Source organism: Bos mutus, chromosome 3, assembly GCF_027580195.1.
Source record: "Bos mutus isolate GX-2022 chromosome 3, NWIPB_WYAK_1.1, whole genome shotgun sequence".
Classification (NCBI taxonomy): Eukaryota; Metazoa; Chordata; class Mammalia; order Artiodactyla; family Bovidae; genus Bos; species Bos mutus.
The window spans coordinates 92,170,172-92,186,173 of record NC_091619.1 but is presented as its reverse complement, the minus strand read 5'-3'; the positions used below and the strand labels follow the sequence as shown (position 1 = coordinate 92,186,173).

At 41.9% G+C, this 16,002-nt stretch overlaps 2 protein-coding genes across 2 annotated transcripts in view; both read right to left on the bottom strand.

The window, feature by feature from the left end:
• Nucleotides 1-466: 466 nt before the first annotated feature.
• Nucleotides 467-16,002, bottom strand: part of TXNDC12 (thioredoxin domain containing 12) — a 35,266-nt gene continuing 19,730 nt past the window's right edge. The window contains exons 3-7 of the mRNA XM_005894732.3: nt 8,864-8,916; nt 8,010-8,083; nt 5,903-5,972; nt 4,761-4,844; nt 467-2,897 (exon numbers count right to left, since the gene is read on the bottom strand). Coding sequence (XP_005894794.1) covers nt 2,818-2,897; nt 4,761-4,844; nt 5,903-5,972; nt 8,010-8,083; nt 8,864-8,916 — 361 coding nt within the window. The 3' untranslated portion in view covers nt 467-2,817. The remainder of the gene's footprint in view (nt 2,898-4,760; nt 4,845-5,902; nt 5,973-8,009; nt 8,084-8,863; nt 8,917-16,002) is intronic.
• KTI12 (KTI12 chromatin associated homolog) lies at nt 11,767-14,834 on the bottom strand. Its single transcript, XM_014477915.2, has one exon. It carries the CDS (start codon nt 13,392-13,394, stop codon nt 12,333-12,335), a length of 1,062 nt encoding a protein of 353 aa, XP_014333401.2. The 5' UTR covers nt 13,395-14,834; the 3' UTR covers nt 11,767-12,332.

Here is a 16,002-nt window from a genome sequence, read left to right as displayed (position 1 = left end):
TTTACAACCTCTTGATCTTTTTCCTGCTTTGGCAGTCACTGTGGTAACCAGCTACATTTGGAAGTTGAGGACACCACCATAAAGCTGCATTCCTTTATCTCTTGTTTTATGCTTGCCTGGCTCTTTGTCGCCTCTGTATCTGTTCTTCCAGGAAATTAGCTCCTTGGTGCAGCTCTGGACCAATGAGGTAACCAGCTCAATAATGTACTCTACTTTGGTTCTCCCTCCTGTGCTTCACTTTCACCAGTCCCGTATTCCTGTTCCTTAGAATCTCTTCCTAAAATATATTACCTGTATAGGCCTTATCTCAGGCCCTGCTTTCAGGGGAACTTAAGCTAAAATCCCAGAGTTAAAATTTTTCTTCCAGATTCAGCTATTGTTACAAGAATTATTATTAGTATGTCAATCAAAATAACACACATTACAAATTATAATAATTAACACTAAAGTTTTATTAAAACTTTAATAAAACTACATCTCAGTGACATGACTTTTTAAAAATGTCATCATATATCCGTGGGAAGAACATTACTTACAGCTATAATGAGACAAGATTCAGCATTAACTATTTTTTATATCAAGTATTCGCAAAATGTTAAAAAAAATTTTCAAACAGATTCTAAGCATATGCAAAAGTTTTAGCTTATTAATAAGGACCAGCAAGATGAAAAAACCAATTCAAAGTTGAAATAAGATTATTAAATCAGATACAAACTGGTTAATGGACCTATCTTCTCCCTGGGAAAATCATTTGCTTATTAGTTTTCTGTATATTAACATATAACTCTATAAAGTGGTAAAATGTCTGTACCCTAATTCATTGTAAATCAAGGTCTTCCCTGGTCATCCAGTGGTTAAGAACCTACCTTGCAGTGAAGGGTTGAGAGTTCGATCCCCGGTCGGCAAACTAAGAGCTCACATGCTACAGAGCAACAAAGCCTGAACACTGCAAGCAAAGATCCAACATGGTGCAGTGAGGATCCCTCGTCCCACAGCTAACACTTGACACAGCCAAGTAAATACATATTTTAAAAAACAGTAAATCAAACTAAGCTATATTCTCTCAGAAAGTCAGTTAACCTTTCAGGCAGGCTTGTTACAACAATGCTGTGTGCTTGCCTGCTCAGTCACTAAGTCTTGTCTCTTTTGTGACCCGTGTAGCCCGCCAAAATCTGTGGGATTTTTCTAGGCAAGAATACTGGAGTGGGTTGCCGTTTTTTTTTAATTCTCTGATTTATTCATTTAATATTTATTTACTAAATATCTCCTTTGTGTCAGACATTTCAAGAATCTTGTCATATACTCCGAATAATACTGATGAAGTGCTTGCCTTCCTGCAGCTTACATTCTCAAAGAAACAGGTACAGAATGAACTTGTAACTTCAGCATAGTTATGAACAGTGCCTCCATCACTCAGTGTTCCAGTGGAGGTGATATCTTATAAGATCCCTCTTTTTATACTGTTGAAATAATATACAGGGTAAAGAAAAAGAGAGTATGGGGGAGGGTAGGCTGTTACTATTAATAAAGTCAGTGAAGCTTTAATGAGAAATGATGGAGCAAAGCCTGTAGATAGCACAGGGAAGAGTGGCCCAGGCAAACGGAGCAGCAAATGCAGACTCCGATGCAGGCAGGCCCCGATATTTTCTAATGTTAATACTATTTTCTTGAAGGAGGCAGGAAGGCTTTAAGCAGGGGAGTGACATGGTAACATCTGTGTTTTAGAAAGATTACTCTGGGGGAAGTTAAGGAGGATGGATGACAGGAGAGAATATTGGAGGCAAGTAGTCAAGTCACAGGCTGTAACAGTAAATAGGAAGTAGAAAAGGCCTGTCCTGTACAAAACAGTGACAGTGAGGATGGAGGGAATTTGGATATTTGAAAAGTAGAAGAGACAAGCTCTGATGTCCATTAGCATGTGGGAGATGCAGGTGTGGGAACAGCCCTAGATAGAGCTCTTGGATTAGACCCTCAAGGTTAGTTTTCTTCCTGAAGTGCTCTCCCTCCATTCCCCAGTAAGAAAAAGGCCATCACAACACATTTCCTTTTAAAGTTTTATTAAAGTTCAATGGAACAATTAATATTTTTTCTTTTTTTGTTGTTAATCCCAGTACAAAAATACAGTTGACGACTTGACAAAAATGGCTCCATCTAGGGCTAGAAGGTTTCTTCAACAGTTAACGGGGGCAAAGAAAGCATGCTTCCAGCTGGGGCCAGTCCAGAGCACACAGCCATTCCTGCACACACATGCGCGCAGACAGGGAAGCCAAGCCAGAGAAGAGGAAGGAAGTTGCAGGCATTCAGGAAGAAGCCCAAGATTATTCCCAGGAGAAAAAGAAGAGACAGGCTGAGCTCCTTGGTGGGGCAGAATTACGGCTTTACATTTAGAATTTGTTGTCTTAAATGATAAGTTCTTTCCACAATTTTTAACATTATAGAAAAGATGCTTCTGGTCTCTTTTCACCACCAAGGTGAGTTAAGCAGGAGGAAATGGAAAGATTCAAATACTGCAGTGTGAGGAGTAAATCTCCAAATGGCTCAAGTTTTATGTCAAAAGGTGTCATTCTTTACCTTCAATGACAAAGAGATATTTAGGTGAGAGGGGACAGGACCAGGAAGTCTGCCACACTCTGCTGGATCACAAACATGGAGACCAGTTTCTGGCAGCAGAACTCTTCTAACAGTGAGAGGGGCCCTTTCCATGTGGGAAGGAGCAAGGTTTTCCGATCCATTCAATTGTTCTGATTCCTCAGTATTCCCTTCCCTGCTGCTTTCTTCCAGAACAATAACTTTGAGGAAAGAAGGGGTGCATTCATGTTACAACTCATCTTCCAGATGTTTCTCTCTGAAGGCATCACCCGTCAGCCTTTCCTGAGCTTCCTTCATCCCCTGAACAACTGTGAAATAAACATTGAGGAGAAAAGTATGAAGCAGGTCTTTCATATCTGACAACCAACACATAATTTTATGTTTTAGGAGAAATGTAAGAGGAGCACAGGATCTGGATTTAAGATCTAATTCTGGATTTTAGCCCAGGAAAGTCTCTTGAATTTGTTTTCTCATCTATAAATAAGGTGATGTTACTAACTTCAAGCAGATTATAAAAATTAAATGAGTGAATGAATAATAAATGTCCTTTGTAAACTATGAGGTCCTACAAGAATGTTATTTAGCAGTTACTTTGGCTTACCCTCCAGGATTAGAATTGAACCCCTGTCATAAGCTGAAAATATCACGACACTAAGGGAATAGAAAGCATCTTTCTATCATCTCCATCACCTGTTCAGGATGAATGCTGCATTTATTTCATTTTCTGTGGAGGCTACACCAATATGTGAGCAAGTATGTGTGCTTAAGAGGGAGGATGGTTCTTCACGGAAAGAGGTGGTCATGTCCAGTACCAATTATGTATGGAAGAAGTCAAGTTCTCAGGCAAAAGAGAAACCTAGAAGGCAAGCCCTGGGTAGACAGATGAGTCTTCTTGTCTATCTCAGGAATCAAAGAGGGAAGCTGGGTACAGGCTCCCTGTACAATGGCAGCCACAATCTGTGGATCTCAGAAAGCATACCAGGTAGTAAAGTTTGTTACACCCCTTTAGTTTTACCCAAGCATTTAGTAAAGTCAAGTTTGAATATTTCAGCTTCATGTCAGCTGAGCCATGGGGAATTCAGGTAAGGGTTCTGTGTCTATATCTGGACTAATATATTAAAGGATGATGCCCATGTCAAGATGGCAGGGGTAACTGCATGAAATTCTAAAAGGAAGGTGAATTTCAAGGGTCAAGAGTTGGGGACCTAAAGTTCAGTTGCCCTTCTCCATGTGGAAAACTTCCCTCTAATACCAGCCTCCAGGGATCTGCTTTTGGGTAGGGAAGGTAACATTCTCCTTACCCATGGGAAGGAGAGGATAACCTCTCCAGATCTTTCTTCTCCCTATTCTGAGAAATGAGTGCTGAGGTCTCAAAACATAAAATGATCAACAAACTGACAGCATGGCAACTTAGAAATAACCCTCTTTTACAGATGGCAGGGAGAATTCAGAAGGAAAACAGTGACAGTATGTGGCATGAATTCCAACTTCTGCCTCTAGAATGGTTGCACTCAGGATTAGAGAACAAAAAAGCATGACTGACTTATGATTTCAATCTTCCCCCACATATTTGTGCTGATGCTGTTCCCTCTGCCTTAAATAATGCTTTGCACATCCCTCTGCTGGTTAGGTCTCATTCTGCAAGACTCAATCCAGTTATCATCCCCTCTAGCATGACTCATGCACTCTCCATGTCAGGCTACACCTGACACGCTTTTCCCTTGCTTCCTTAGCTTGAAATGTCCTCTTCATATCTAGATCAAGTTAGTTTACTATCTATGATACCTTTCAGAATTGATCATCTAACAGCTTTCCCCTACCTTTGAATTCTTACAAGAATAGTTTTAGTGCAGTGGAAAAAAACTAAGTTGTAGACTGAAATCCTGGCTCTGTGACTTATTAACTGTGAGTTCAAGGGCAAGCGACTGTTTCTGGAAGCCTCAGTTCTCCAGTTTCCTATGGGTCAGTTAGCTTCCTACTGGATTGTAAGAAGCTAGAGAAGGGGCTTGCTCTTCTCTTTCTTCTATATCCTACATAGCATCTAGCCAAAAGCTACATGCAGAAGACGCTTACCTAACATGCTGAATTAGTTTCCCATCAAATCTTGCATGTGGTTCATTCTAGTTAAACCTAGCAGCAAACCTCCCTCTTCTCTCTCAACATAACCATACCTTGCTCAGCACTGATGTAGAAATACTTGTAGCTGGGGTTTCCATTCTCATTGATGATTTCAGGACGCACTTTGCCACTGGGATCTATTGTAGACAAAATGGCACAGGGGTTGCAATAACTACAACAGACAGGTACTTCAAGCATTATATGATATACTAGGCCTTCTGGAAAATGAGACCTGCCCATCTTTGCAGCCCATTATCTTACCACCCTACCCGCTGTGTTTTACATTGCAATCAAAATGAATCCCTTGGAATTCCCTGAACACAACCCACCCCCACTCTCAACCATGCCAATATGCTGTTTCATCTTTCTGGCATGTTCCTTTACTGCTTGATGATAGTGGGATCCTATATTTTTATTTGTATTCCCCATAGAATCTAGCAGAATGCTGATCAAAGACAAGGTGATCATTAAATATCTCCCAGGAAATTGTTTCTGAAAAGATATTTGTCTGGTTATAGTATCCCATTGCCTCAGCCGTGCTACCGGGCAAGGGTGGGAACTACGGCTTCTCTCGGTTCCTGTAGTGCCTAACTTGTGGCTGACAGTGCTTAACTTGCGGTTGATGCACAGATGATTGCCAAATGAATAAATAAATGATCAGTACTCTCCCATTGCTCACAAAAGCAGTTAGTTTGGACGGGGGCGCCGGAAGGTTGTTTTATTGTTTGTTACAAAAGCAGCTAGTTAATGGGAAAAGTTTTCCTTCAGACCTGAGGCTCTGGCATTTAGAATCCATCACTCTTTTGAAAATGGCTTTTGTTTTTAGCCATAACAATATAATTTCACTAGGTGGAGTCACTGGCGACCCACTCCAGTACTCTTGCCTGGAAAATCCCATGGACGGAGGAGCCTGGTGGGCTGCAGTCCATGGGGTCGCTAGGAGTCGGACACGACTGAGCGACTTCACTTTCACTTTTCACTTTCATGTATTGGAGAAGGAAATGGCAACCCACTCCAGTGTTCTTGCCTGGAGAATCCCAGGGACGGGAGCCTCGTGGGCTGCCATCTATGGGGTCGCACAGAGTCGGACACGACTGAAGCGACTTAGCAGTAGCCAACAGGTGGAGTCAGTGCCTTGATGCACTTCTCTCTCCTTCTGTACCAAGGATCCCCAGATTAAGACCTTTCACCTTACCCAGGAACAGGATTCGTGGAATATAACCCCCATCGGGGCTGAAATCTTCATCTTTTGGCTCCTCTTCATCCTATTAAGTGTAAACCTCAAGTCAGATCATGTTCCTTCTCTCCTCAAAGCCTTCCAGTGGCTTCCCCTCCCACTCCGGGTAAGTCCTTGAAGTGGCCTGAGAGGCCCTTACATGACCTCTACCTGGGCACTTCTCTGACGTCACATCCCACCCCTTGTTTAGTTTCTCCCAGCCACACTAAGCTGCCTGCTGTTGCTGTCATTAAACAAGCCAGGCACGCTCCCCACTCAGGCTTTTGGACTTGTTCTTACCCTCTGCCTGGACATACACCGCCCCCTTCATCCAGGTGGCTCACTCCATTTTCTGCTTCAAATCTTTGCTCAAATGCCACCTTCTTTCCTAACCACCTAATTAAAACTGCAAACTGTCCCCTCCATTCTTCATTTTAGCCCCAGCATTTACCATCATCTGACATATTTATTTGTCTGCCTCCCCACATTCAAGTCCTCATATGTAATTTAATGCCAGCAAAGAAATTTGTCTGTTTTGTTCATTGCTTATTCGCAATACCTACATTACTGACTTACACAGTTTTTCTTGAATGCATGAATTGATAAGATTGACATTTTAGTACAATTGTGAAGTTACAGTCCTCCCAGGAGACATGACCACATAGCTAGCTTTCTTTTTAAGAAATCTCTCAAGCTGGGGAATGCTCATTGAACACATTTGTGTTTTCTTTGAGTGGTGATTCTAAGTTACCATAGAAAATGGTGAGGAGTTCAGATAGACAGGAATCAATAGTAACTTTGTCATTTATGGTGTGATTCCCATTTCAGAAGTTATATGTGTTAGCATTCAGGCTATCTACTAGCTTTATTTTTTATTTTTAAAAATTATTTATTTATTTTTAACTTTGTCATTTATGGTGTGATTCCCACTTCAGAAGTTATATGTGTTAGCATTCAGGCTATCTACTAGCTTTATTTTTTAAGTTATTTATTTATTTTCAGCTGTGCTGGATCTTCACTGCTGCGTGGGTTTTTCTGAAATTGTGGTGAGCAGGGGCTATTCTCTAGCTGTGGTGCACAGGCGTCTCATTGTGGTGGCTTCTCTTGTTGCAGAGCACAGGCTCAAGAGCGTCTGGGTTTCACTAGTTGTGGCACATGGGCTCAGAAGTTTTGATTCCTGCGCTCTAGAGTACAGGCTCAGTAGTTGTGTTGCATGGGCTTAGTTGCTCTGCAGCATATAGGATCTTCCTGGATCAGGGATCGACCTGTGTCTCCTGCATTGGCAGGTGGATTCTTTACCACTTAGCCACCAGGGAAGCCCCTATCCACCAGCTTTATAAGCACTCCCTTAGCTACCTCAACATAACTGTTAATGTGTTCAGATTTCCAGTCCTATGTTCAAATAAACATCATTTTACAGAAACATAGGGCTAGGAGGATCATCAGAGAACATCCAAGAATCCCACATTTGAAGAGTATAGCCTAAGAGGCAGCACAAGTAAATCACAGTACCTATTCTTATCACTTACTCGGCTCTGTGATCTTGACTAAATCACCTTACTCCTTCAGGTCTAAGATGCTCAATGTGTAAAATGGGAATGGTATCAGTGGTCTAAAAATCCCTTCTAACTCCAAGGTCTGATATTCTGACTTGGGATTCTAAGACCTCTGGCCAAGGTGAAGAACATAAAAGATATCTAACCAAGAAAAAGGAGGCTGTACATATAAGCCCAGCACAGAGTAGGATTTCAACTCAATCCTATTTTTCAGGGAATTGTGGCCTGCATGTATGACTACATCTTTAATTATACAAGGATGTAAAACCATGACATAATCACAAACTAAAAATGAAAGAATCTTAAAAGTTAGTCATTTTAACCAATCTTTCTTCTCCTACTTCCTCCCACAAATGGGGGCTGGATGGTTCTACAATATCTGATACAAGCCTTAGTATTAGAGTTCAGAAGAAAAACACATACATACAGGTAGACAACTCTGCTGAGTAAGATTTTATACCATCAATGATGTTAATTCTGTAACAGTGAAGACTTAAAATCACAGCAGAAAGAAGCTCTGGAATTCTTACCTCAAGATTTACCATAACAAAATTATGGGAAAGTTCTGAAATTTCTGTAGATTCTGCAAATTTGGGCTTTAAAGCTGGGGGTGGGAAGCAACAGAAAAAAAATCATTGACATATCCAAACCTTAATTTGCTGAGATGATTCATGTAACTGACAGTTTTTCTAATCTTAAGACCCAGAAATCAGGACACCTGAATTCTGGTCCTGCTTCTGCCATTGACTTGCATAGCTGTGTATCCTTAAGTGATTGACTTCATTTCTCTGAAACTTTCATCTCATTTATAAAATACAGATAATGAACACTGATGAAAAAATTACCACTATTTGCTTTTTTACATATTTCAATAACATCTACTTAAGAACAGATATAATAAAGACAAGAGAGGAACAATACTCTACCATTAATGCACATGTATTACTAAACTAATGGTATATACTAATTTTATACTTTTTCCAAAAAGATTTTATTAAGTGTAGCATACCAAACAAAAGAAGAAATCTGCCTGGGAAGCTGCAGGGTGATGTAACAGAGAGAACACATGCTGCGTAGTAAGAGAACCTTACTAATTCAGTTCCCACCTCCTCCAGGAAGACTTTGCTAACCACTCCTCATCTCTCTTTTTGTATATACAACTGTTCATACAACTACTGTAGCACTTAATCCCATACTCTATATAACCATATCTTAATTGCCACATCCTTCAATCCCTTGCAAATACTACTGTAAATTTCTTGAGGGCAGAGAATCTGTTCCATGTATTTCTTTGGTACTCCTACAAGCAATAAACAGTGCTGAGCCAAAGTCAGAAATGTTAACATTTAGAGAACACATCTGAGGTCTGATCATTTCCACCTACCTTTGCAAGCTCCACACCAGGACTTATGGATAATCACCATCAGGGGCAATCCACTTAAAAACAAAACAAACAAATTATAAACTAGTAATTCCACTTTTTGAAATGCACTCTAATAAAATGACCAACCATTGAAGACAAAGATTAACGTACAAGGATGTTCATATAACGTAATTTCAATAAAAAGAAATTTAAGACAATATAGTCAATAATAGTGGACTATTATAACAAAATTATTGCTAAGTTCTGATGTTCCAGTAAATTGTGCAAATTTGGGCTTTAAAGCTATGGAGAAGAGATTAAAAAAAAAAAATTACATTTTCAAATGTTATGGTTATATAACCACTGAAATGGTAACAAAACTTTTCATTGGTACATTGTTAAAGTAAAAACTAGAACATAAAATTATTATCTGTGTTGTTGTTTGGTTGCTAAGTCATGTCCAAATCTTTGCAACACCATGAACTGCAGCACACCAGGCTTCCCTGTCCTTCATCTCCTGGAGTTTTCTCAAAATCACGTTCATTGTGTCGATGATGCTATCCAACCACCTCATCCTGTCGCCCCCTTCTCCTCCTGTCCTCAGTCTTTTCCAGCATCACGGTCTTTTCTAGTGAGCTGACTCTTCGCATCAAGTAGCCAAAATATTGGGGCTCCAGTTTCAGCATCAATCCTAACAATGAGTATTTAGGACTGATTTCCTTTAGGATTGACGGGTTTGACGATCTTGCTGTCCAAGGGACTCTCAAGAGTCTTCTCCAACACCACAATTCGAAAGCATCAGCCTTCTTTACAGTCCAACTCTCACATCCATACATGACTACTGGAAAAATTATAGTTTTGACTGTGGACCCTTGTCAGCAAAGTGATGTCTCTGCTTTTTAATAAGCTGTCTAGGTTTGTCACAGCTTTCCTTCCAAGGAGCAAGCATCATTTAATTTCATCGCTGCAGTCACTGTTCACAGTGTTTGTGGAGCCCCCCAAAATATTACCTATAGTTTCAATTATACAAACATGTAGAAAATAGTCTAAAAGGAAATGTTTCAAAACATAATAGAAGTTATCTCTAGATAATGGGACTGTGGATTTTACTTGTTCTGTATTTTTCAATTTTTCTACAATTAAGTGTAATTTTTTTTGGAGGGGGCAGACCTGTGGGATCTTAGTTCCCTGACCAGGGACTGAACCTGGGCCCCAACAGTGAAGGCATCAAGTCTTAACCACTGGACTGCCAAGGAATTCCCAATTAAGTATAATTGTTCTTATCATCAGGGAGGAAAAAGCTTTTTCTTTTATAAAATAATAAGCACCATATTCCACCTGAGTCAGTCTTGGCCAACTGAAGCTCTAATATTCTCATGGCTCAAACACCTTGAGGGGTCCTATGTGGGCAGCCACTGGCTTTTTCCATCATCCACCCCCATGTCACCACATCATCACAGGTGTAGAATACTATCAGAGCATTTGTCACACAGAACACTGTATCTATTATTTACTCATCTCCCCTCACTGGCCTTACAGCTTCCTAAGGAAGGGCCTCTTAGCTGTCTCTATATATTCTACAACTAGTACAGTATTATTGGTAGCCAAAACGCATATAGTATTTACTATGTACCAGGCACTACTCTACAGCAGACTGGTTCCAAATTGTGAAAGGAGTATATCAAGTCTGTATATTGTCACCCTGCTTATTTAACTTATATTCAGAGTACATCATGCAGAATGCTGGGCTGGATGAAGCACAAACTGGAATCAAGACTGCCGGAAGAAATATCAATAACCTCACATATGCAGATGACACCACCCTTACGGCAGAAAGTGAAGAAGAACTAAAGAGCCTCTTGATGGAAGTAAAAGAGAGTGAAAAAGTTGGCTTAAAACTCAACATTCAAAAAACAAAGATCATGGCATCTGGTCCCATCACTTCATGGCAAACAGATAGGCAAACAATGGAAACAGTGAATGATTTTATTTTGGGGGGCTCCAAAATCACTACAGATGGTGACTGCAGCCATGAAATTAAAAGACTCTTGCTCCTTGGAAGAAAAGCTATAACCAAACTAGACAGCACATTAAAAAGCAGAGACATTACTTTGCCGACAAAAGTCCATCTAGTCAAAGCCATGGTTTTTCCAGTAGTCATGTATGGATGTGAGAGTTGGACTATAAAGAAAGCTGAGCGCTGAAGAATTGATGCTTTTGAACTGTGGTGTTGGAGAAGACCACACAAGTCTTCTCCAATACCACAGAGTCCCTTGGACTGCAAGGAGATCAAACCATTCAATTCTAAAGGAATCAGTCCTGAATATTCATTGGAAGGACTAATGCTGAAGCTGAAACTCCAATACTTTGGCCACCTGATACAAAGAACTGACTCACTGGGAAAAAACCCTGATGCTGGGCAAGATTGAAGGCAGGAGGAGAAGGGGATGACAGAGGATGAGATGGTTGGATGGCATCACCGACTTGATGGACATGAGTTTGAGCAAGCTCTTGGAGTTGGTGAGGGACAGGGAAGCCTGGTGTGCCGCTGTCCATGGGGTTGCAAAGAGTCAGACACAACTGAGCAACTGAACTAATCATCTGTTTACTACTAATCTCTCAAGGGCAAAGACTATCTAAACCATCTTTCAAAAATATAAGCACATATCTATTATTTGTTTAATGAGATAAATGAAAGACAAGCTTAAAGGGCTTTTGCCTTGAAGAGCAGAATGAAGCACCCAGTTAGGGAAGTTGTCATGATCGTGACTCCATGTTAAGACCAAGACATCAAGACTCACTGAGCACTAGCAAGTACTTTTGATAGAAGGCGTAACAGGGATACATACGTATCTAAAATGTTACATTAGGTAAACTATATGAAGAATATAAAGCTACATTAAGAGAAAGAGATGCCAGCACACTGTCTTTTTATAAAAGATTTTATTAAATGAAATAATCTAGTGGTTTTATCTTTCAATTCCACTAGAACCAAAGCTTCCCAAGGATAGAAACCAGTGGATCCATCTGTGACCCCAGGCCCCAGGCCAGAGACTAGCCAAACATAGGCACAGTACTTAAAAAACTGTGTGGTATGAAGAAAGGGCCAGCACAGATGCAGAACTGTGCTATGTTCAGTTCACAATTATTATAAACAATTCATCCATCCTGTCTGCTCTCTCACACTTCAGATGCGAGAAATCAATGGTGTGTGACAGCCCAAACAGAACCCAATCTATGCAAGCTCTGTCCACTTAAGCTCTGTCCTCTAGAGAAATCTGCATAGATCCTCAGACAGTTCTCCATTCTCTAGTATCAAATTTGCTGTAAACTCAAGGCCTGGCACAGAGGGATCCAGGAGGGTATGAGTGAATCAGTCACAATAGCTCTAGTACCACATTTCAACATATTCTGCAGAACTCTGTTCTTCCCAAACAAATGTTGTAGTGGTTAGACAAGAAACCATGGTTTTCCCACTCACTTGCTCCGGTTAGTGCAGGCTCTGGCTCAGATACTGCAGAAACATGTTGGCCAGTTGAGGCAGGTTCTCATTGTTGGTATGCATTTTTGTGTAGGAAATAAACTGACGACGGAGGCGACTCAGTTCTGCCATGGTCAAAGGCCTGGTAAACCGCAGGTGTTCTGTGGTGCCAGGAAGCTTAAGCAAGTCTCCGGGAACTGCACTCTTCTGCGCTTCCATCAGTCCTGCCAGGACCTGGCTGGTGACCTGGTCCAACTGGTGCAGAAAGCTGCCGGAGGCAAGCGGCTGGGACTGTGTAGACTGATGGGGTGGAGGAGCCCGGTTCTCAAACAGGGCAGCTCTGATCTCTGCCAGGGGCAACGGTTCCTCTAAGCCCACCAAAGTGAACAGGGGTCGGTCCCAGCGGTTCCGAGAGTCGGGAGCTTCGAAGCGCAGCGCTAGGGCCTCCAAAAGTTCGGGAGGGTAAAAAGCACCAGACACATGCTCTGCAGATTTCTCGGATTCCGAAGCCACGAGAGCTGGCAAATCTGCCGCCCTGATTTCCTTCTCGGATTCCGTAGGTACTTCTGCCTGGGCTCGCCTATTTACTAGAGAGGCCACTGCCTGTGGTTCCCCGAGAACATGGGTGCCCACCGCCAGAGGTCTCCCTCCCTCCTCAGCTCGCGGTCTCCAACTCACACTGACATTCCGGTTCGGATTATCCACGGCGCCTGCCCCCCGCAGTCCCCCGCTCAGACTGCCTGGTCGCACGCAGTAGACGAGGCAGATTGGAGTGCGCGCCGCCCGCGCCAGGCAGTACAGCTCGTAACGGAAGCCCTTGATGTAGTTCAGCGAGTCGAGGATGACCACGTCCTGGCGACTCAGGAGCCGCTCCACAGCCGCTCGCAGGGCCCCACGCAAGGCCTTCTCACGGGCTGAATCGCCATACACTGTTGCGTCCTCCGCGCCCAGCACCGCCGCATCGTCCACCACCTGCACCGCGCGGCCCTCAGCTGCTAGGGCCGCGCGGAGTTCCTCCACACGCCGGCTCTTGCCGCTGTACGGCAGCCCGCAAAACACCACGAGCGGCATCTTCCCAGGACGCGGCCATATGCAAACGCGCCGCGTCAACTTCCGGGTTGCCGGCGGCTCTGACGCAAGCCGGAAATGAAAGCCGCACTTCCTGTATCTCTTAACTCTTACAGGACCTCTTGTTGCTATGGAAACAGGAGCTCTAGGCCAACTAGAACTAGGTCCTGCTCTCTGCAAAAGGAGCTGGAGCTTAGAATGGCATGAGTTATCTATGTCAAATGTTCTAGGTCTCGGAGAATGTGATCTCCTGATGGCCAATGACTGTGTCCATCAATTTACAGTGGGGGCCTTAAATAGCATTGAATATTGCTCAGCTATCAATGCAAAGAAATAGAGGAAAACAATAGAATGAGAAAGACTAGAGATCTCTTCAAGAAAATTAGAGATACCAAGGGACCATTTCATGCAAAGATGAGCACAATAAAGGGCAGATATGGTATGGACCTAAAGAAGCAGAAGATATTAAGAGGTGGCAAGAATACACAGAACTATACAAAAAAGATCTTCAAGACCCAGATAACCACGATGGGGTGATCACTAACCTAGAGCCAGACATCCTGGAATGCAAAGTCAAGTAAGCCTTAGAAAGCATCAGTATGTTTATGGCTAGTGGAGGTGATGGAATTCCAGTTGAGTTATTTCAAATCCTAAAAGATGATGCTGTGAAAGTGCTGCACTCAATATGCCAGCAAATCTGGAAAACGCAGCAGTGGCCACAGGACTGGAAAAGGTCAGTTTTCATTCCAATCCCAAAGAAAGACAATGCCAAAGAATGCAAACTACTGCACAATTGTACTCATCTCACATGCTAGCAAAGTAATGCTCAAAATTCTCCAAGCCAGGCTTCAACAGTACATGAATCGTGAACTTCCAGATGTTCAACCTGGATTTAGAAAAGGCAGAACCAGAGATCAAATTGTCAACATCCGCTGGATCATCAAAAAAGCAAGAGAGTTCCAGAAAAACATCTACTTTTGCTTTATTGACTACACCAAAGCCTTTGACAGTGTGGATCACAATAAACTGCAGAAAATTCTGAAGGAGATGGGAATACCAGAGCACCTTACCTGTCTCCTAAAAAATCTTTATGTAGGTCAAGAAGCAACAGTTAGAACTGGACATGGAACAACAGACTGGTTTCATATCTGGAAAGGAGTATGTTAAGGCTGTATATCGTCACCCTGCTTATTTAACTTATATGCGGAGTACATCATGTGGAATGCTGGGCTGGATGAAGAACAGGCTGGAATCAAGATTGCCAGGAGACATATAATAACCTCAGATATGCAGATGACACCACCCTTATGGCAGAAAGAAAATAACTTAAGAGCCTCTTGATGAAAGTGAAAGAAGAGAGTGAAAAAGTTGGCTTAAAACTCAATATTCAGAAAACTAAGATCATGGCCTCTGGTCCCATCACTTCATGGCAAATAGATGGGGAAACAATGGAAACAGTGACAGACGTTATTTTGGGGGGCTCCAAAATCACTGGAAATGATTTTAAAAGCCATGAAATTAAAAGACACTTACTTCTTGGAGGAAAAGCTATGACCAAACTAGACAGCATATTAAAAAGCAGACACATTACTTTGCCAACAAAGGTCTGTCTAGTCAAAGCTATGGTTTTCCCCAGAAGTCGTATATGGCTGTAAAAGCTGGACCATTAAGAAAGCTGAGCACAGAAGAATTGATGTTTTTGGACTGTGTGTTGTAGAAGACTCTTGAGAGTCCGTTAGACTGCACGGAGATCCAACCCGTCAATCTTAAAGGAAATCAGTCCTGAATATTCATTGGAAGGACTGTTGCTGAAGCTGAAACTCCAGTACTTTGGCCACTTAATGTGAAGAACCAACTCATTGGAAAAGACCCTGATGCTGGGAAAGAGTGAAGGTGGGAAGAAAAGGGGATGACAGAGGATGAGATGGTTGGATGGCATCACCGACGGGATGGACATGAGTTTGAATAGGCTCCAGGAGTTGGTGATGGACAGGGAAGCCCCATGTGTCCATGGGGTCACAAAGAGTCAGACACAACTGAGCAACTGAACTGAACTGACTGCAAAACAATCAACATTATATTTAGTATACAGAAGACAATTCACAAATACTAGTTCCCCTTCATTCTTTATGGCCAGTGACATTCAGTAACTGTTTATTCAATAACAATTTCAATCATTCAGTATCTTCATGATTGGGAATACAGAGATGAACATAAAACAGTTTCCCCACAGGAGATCAAGGGTCTGAATGGGAAAAGTCAGGCACCTACAAGCTGAATAATACACACCAATGGATAGAGGTAGGCTGGGTTGTAAAAGTACAGAAGAAAAAAACACACTGCCCACAAAAATTGCTGAAGACTTTTAGAAGTAGTCATTTGATTTAAAACTTGAAAAACGAATAGGAATTTTTCTCCTAGTTAAGGATGCCAGATAAAATATAGGATGCCTAGGGCTTCTTTGGCAGTCCAGTAGTTAAGACTCTGAACTTCCACTGCAGAGGGTACGGGTTTGATCCTGGTCAGGGTGCAAGATGTGGCATATATATATACACACACACATATATCGCATGTATATACATATATATACACACACAAATATATAATATAT